The 4,448-nt window shown below is 37.5% G+C and overlaps 1 protein-coding gene across 5 annotated transcripts in view; it reads right to left on the bottom strand.

Moving 5' to 3' along the window:
- The window catches only part of LOC107724492 (MORC family CW-type zinc finger protein 3-like), a 33,116-nt gene that overhangs the window by 12,590 nt on the left and 16,078 nt on the right, over positions 1–4,448 (bottom strand). For all 5 annotated transcript variants that reach the window (XM_016533457.1, XM_016533458.1, XM_016533459.1 and 2 more), the window contains exons 3-9: positions 3,518–3,650; positions 2,042–2,265; positions 1,616–1,772; positions 1,335–1,482; positions 1,054–1,185; positions 719–838; positions 474–571 (exon numbers count right to left, since the gene is read on the bottom strand). In XM_016533457.1, coding sequence (XP_016388943.1) covers positions 474–571; positions 719–838; positions 1,054–1,185; positions 1,335–1,482; positions 1,616–1,772; positions 2,042–2,265; positions 3,518–3,650 — 1,012 coding nt within the window. The remainder of the gene's footprint in view (positions 1–473; positions 572–718; positions 839–1,053; positions 1,186–1,334; positions 1,483–1,615; positions 1,773–2,041; positions 2,266–3,517; positions 3,651–4,448) is intronic.

Raw genomic sequence — 4,448 nt, 5'->3', positions numbered from 1 at the left:
ATTTGGCCAATCACAACGCACTGGATAGCTGGCTAATCAGAGCACACCTCGCTTTTCAGACCGATTAGTTTTGTAAAAATCGACGCGTTTCAAAAAGGCGGGGCATAGAGGAGAAACAATAATGTACAGTATATGGAAAATAATGTGTTTTTTGAACTTTAAACCGCATAAACACATTTCATTACACCAAATACACAAAATAATGTTCTTTTTAGCAGCATCATATGACCCCTTTAAATAGTGCCCTATTTTAGGGTATAGGGAGTGATTTCGGACACAGCCTAGCATTACTGAAGACTTTGTTTAGCTGGATCAGGTGTGTTTAATTAGGGTTGGAGCTAAACTCTGCAGGACAGTGGCTCTCTAGAAGCGGAGTATGACACCCCTGTACTAACAGAAAACAATAATTGTAAACTTACACTTAAATGGTTCTAAACTAACATTACAATCCACCTGTACAGTATTACTCTCACCTGTACTCTTCTGTGTAGTCAAAGTCCTGCTTGTTGTGTGTTGGCTTAAGGAAGTTGCACTCAATCACTGCAATGACTCCCACTCCTCTTTCATTTGCCTAATTGCAAAATCAAGATTGAAATTGCATTCAGATACTCCAAGAAGCAAAAATAATAAACTATAAAACATTACTTTGTCACACTAAAGTACGTGGCAAAGGGGGTGTTTAGGCACAAAACATTAAATAAAAAATGTAAATAATTACCTTGGTTTGACATCCAACACGTTCATAGGCTTTGATGAGCCTGTTTTTATGGTACATCATGACTCCATAATGGTCTTTGCTCTTTGTGTTGTAGCCAAATATGATGGGAATGCTTTCTCTCTGAGAAGAAAAGACTTAAGGAAAGCTCACTATGTATGTATTCAATGAGTGGGTTTGTCAAGTTGCTTTCATGTTCAAAAAACAAATTATTCTGTCTTTCATTAAAAAGTTAACACCTATTTTTCCAATAACTACATTTCAAATAGTTATGACGTATAAGGTTTTCTTTGGGAAACAGGAAATCACATCTTGCACCTATATGATTGGTTGGATACATTTAGAAAGTTGGGTTTGTATTTATCCTTGACAATGTTTGCCAGGCTTTTAGAGATCAGCTGGGTTTTCACTTTCTGTCCACGAATGATAATCTGCATTCTGGGCTTCAAGTATAGGATACTACAGTATGCCTACAAAAAGAGAACATGAATACAGACACATACAGTATTACTGTTATGCTCTGTGAACTGTAATGCATAATGAAGTAGACACAACGATAATACAATATGTAGACTGCAATGTGTTAGACCTTCTCAGCATAGGAGTGTGAAGTACTCACCTGCAGGGAGAAGTCACTCTCTGGGCTTGACTGAAATGAGTGAGACGGTTGCTTGTATTTCTCCTTTTCACTCTCATATACTTCAGATGGAATCTGGATGTCATAGCGGTCTGTGTCAAAGTCAAACTCAGATTTATCTGTGGATGTTCTGTAGCAGAAAAAAAAACATTTCCTGAAACATTTAATCTATCCATTCCTGGGCCTGGTAGCTCAAGAGAATGGCACTAGCAACACAAAACAATGCTCTGATCTACAATATCAGCAGATCTTTTGATTCTCACTTGCGGAGGTTCCAGATGATGATGCGTGTTCCTGTGGACTTTGTGTCATAGTGTGCATTGATGGCATTGAGCTCACAGAGAAGCTCCGCCTCCGTCTGGAACAGAGAGTAGCGCAGGATATCTTGAAGACTTGCCGTGTGTTGTGACTCAGGTCGGAGTGAGAGGAAAGGTCAAGGATACAGACATCAAATTGAGAATATAAATATATGCTGAAACTCTTACCTAAAAACAACTTATTATTGAAACTCACTCGACTATAAGAGCTTACAAACGCATACAGAAATCAGTCACTGGACTCTTAATATATGTAATATCTCTCTAATACCCTCTTCATCTCTTATATCATGCCAAATATTCTATTATATCCTATGTAGTCCATTCATTTAGGCCTACTCTTGTCTTTGCTTATTAAGAAGGTAAGGATATATGACTGTCCGATGCGTTTGAATGAGACAATGGGTACAATGACATTCTCCACATGTATCTCCTGAAGATACGTCTGGGACAGAAGGCCCACACACATGGACTCTCCATTCTTGGAAAACACAATGGTGTCCTTTCCTAAGCGCATGGAACCAGACTTGAATCCATTGCCGTAGAGTCCCACAGGGACATGGCCGTTTATAGTCTCCTTGTCACTGAAGCCAAAACTGAGAGGCAGAGGAACACAGTATGTTATATAGTAAAACTTTTTAAAAAGAAATTAATACTTTTATTCAGCAAGGATGCCCTAAATTGATCAAAAGTGAGTTAAAACTTTACTATGATACAAAGAAAAAAATCTATTTCAAATAAATGCCACTCTTTTGAACTTTTTTCATCAAAGAATCCTAAAAAATTATTTACAGTTCCAACAAAAATACTAAGAAGCAACTGTTTTCAACACTGATAATGGGAAATGTTTCTTGAGCACCATATTAGCATATTACAATGATTTCTGAAGGAATTTTAATATTATTTCACAATATTACAGGTTTTACTGTATTTTTTATCAAATAAATGTAGCAAGAGACCGAAAAATGTTTTAAAATCTTACTGAACAATGGTAAGTGTATATATACAAAAAAAAAGACATTGAGTGTTACAAAAGCATTCTTTTTCTTTTTTAAATAAATGCTGTTCTTCAAACTTTCTATTCATCAAAGAATCCTGAGAAAATACACTGTTTCCACACTTCGTTAACAATTAACTATTATAATAAGAAAGGGCTCTTAAAGGGTTAGTTCACTCAAAAATGAAAATTCTGTCATTTATTACTCACCCTCATGTCGTTCCAAACCCGTAAGACCTTCGTTCATCTTCAGAACACAAATTAAGATATTTTTGATAAAATCTGAGAGCTCTCTGACCCTCCATAGACAGCAATGCAACTGCAACTGAGTACCCCAGAACGTAATCAGCATTGTTTATGTGCAGCATGCACGCGCTGTCTACCGAACGTAAACAACACTGATTACGTTCTGGGGTACTCTCCAAAATGACGGAAGATGGTAACTCTAACGGTAAATAATTGTTGAATAAATTATGTTATTATTGTTTTCTTTGCGCACAAAAAGTATTCTCGTAGCTTTGTAAAATTACGGTTGAACCCCTGATGTCACATGGACTGTTTTACCGATGTCCTTGCTACATTTCTGGACCTGGGAACATTGCAGTTGCATTGCTGTCTACGGAGGGTCAGAGAGCTCTCAGATTTAATCAAAAATATCTTAATTTGTGTTCCGAAGGTGAATGAAGGTCTTACGGGTTTGGAACAACATGAGGGTGAGTAATTAATGACAGGTTTTTTTATTTTTGGGTGAACTAACCCTTTAAGTACCAAAACAGCATATTAGAATAATTTATTAAGGATCATGTAACCCAAATGTATGTTAGTCAACATTGGTTTGTGTTCTCACCCACCTGAGCATTTTGTACATCTTATCGTAATTCATTCCTGCTCCATTATCCATGAAAATTAGACAGTCTTGACCTCTGATTGCCGTCCTATCAATCCAAAACTGTTTGGCACTCACATCTGGGTCGTAAGCATTGTCTGAGGTAGAAAATATATATTATCAGATTATGCATATTTATTCGACTTTGAGTGGCTCTCTACTGAGGTAGCGCTGAACACTAATGAAACATAATTAGTCTGTTATTTCCGTACTTGCCCCTGGCTAGCTGTCTTTAAAGGGGTCATATGATGCGATTTCAATTTTTCCTTTCTCTTTGGAGTGTTACAAGCTCTTGGTGCATAAAGAAGATCTGTAAAGTTGCAAAGACTAAAGTCTCAAATCCAAAAGAGATATTCTTTATAAAAGTTAAGAGTTAACCACGCCTACCTAAAACGGCTCATTCTAACACGCCCCCACATGTCTACATCACAATGTGGGAAGATTTGCATAACACCGCCCAAATGTGCACGCAAAGAAAGAAAGCGTGGTTTCAGGAACAGCAGTAGTGTTGATGCAGCATGTCAGGGAGACGCTGTGTGTTTCAGTGCGAAAGCAAAAGCACTTTATTAGGCCTTCCGGAAGATGCAATTAGGAATCATTGGTTAAGATTTAGTTACAACAGAACAGCACAACCCAGATGTTCGAATCTGTGCAACACATTTTATGGACGACAGTTTTTTGAACCTAGAAGAGTACAAAGCTGGCTGCACAAAAGGCTATTTCTAAAAAAAAAAAAAAGGGTCAATTCCGACTTTGCTATGACAATCTGGCGCTTCTGAATCAGCGACTGCAAGTATGTTTTGTTATTAGTTTAAGTATTTGCTATTGACTGTTCAAATGAGGAGTTTTGCGCAGCGCAGAGTAACGCATCGTGTGTGTGTGTGTGTGTGTGTGTG

This window comes from Sinocyclocheilus rhinocerous, unplaced genomic scaffold (genome assembly GCF_001515625.1).
Source record: "Sinocyclocheilus rhinocerous isolate Xijiao unplaced genomic scaffold, SAMN03320098_v1.1 scaffold64, whole genome shotgun sequence".
Taxonomy (NCBI): domain Eukaryota; kingdom Metazoa; phylum Chordata; class Actinopteri; order Cypriniformes; family Cyprinidae; genus Sinocyclocheilus; species Sinocyclocheilus rhinocerous.
This window is presented reverse-complemented; position numbering and strand designations above follow the sequence as displayed.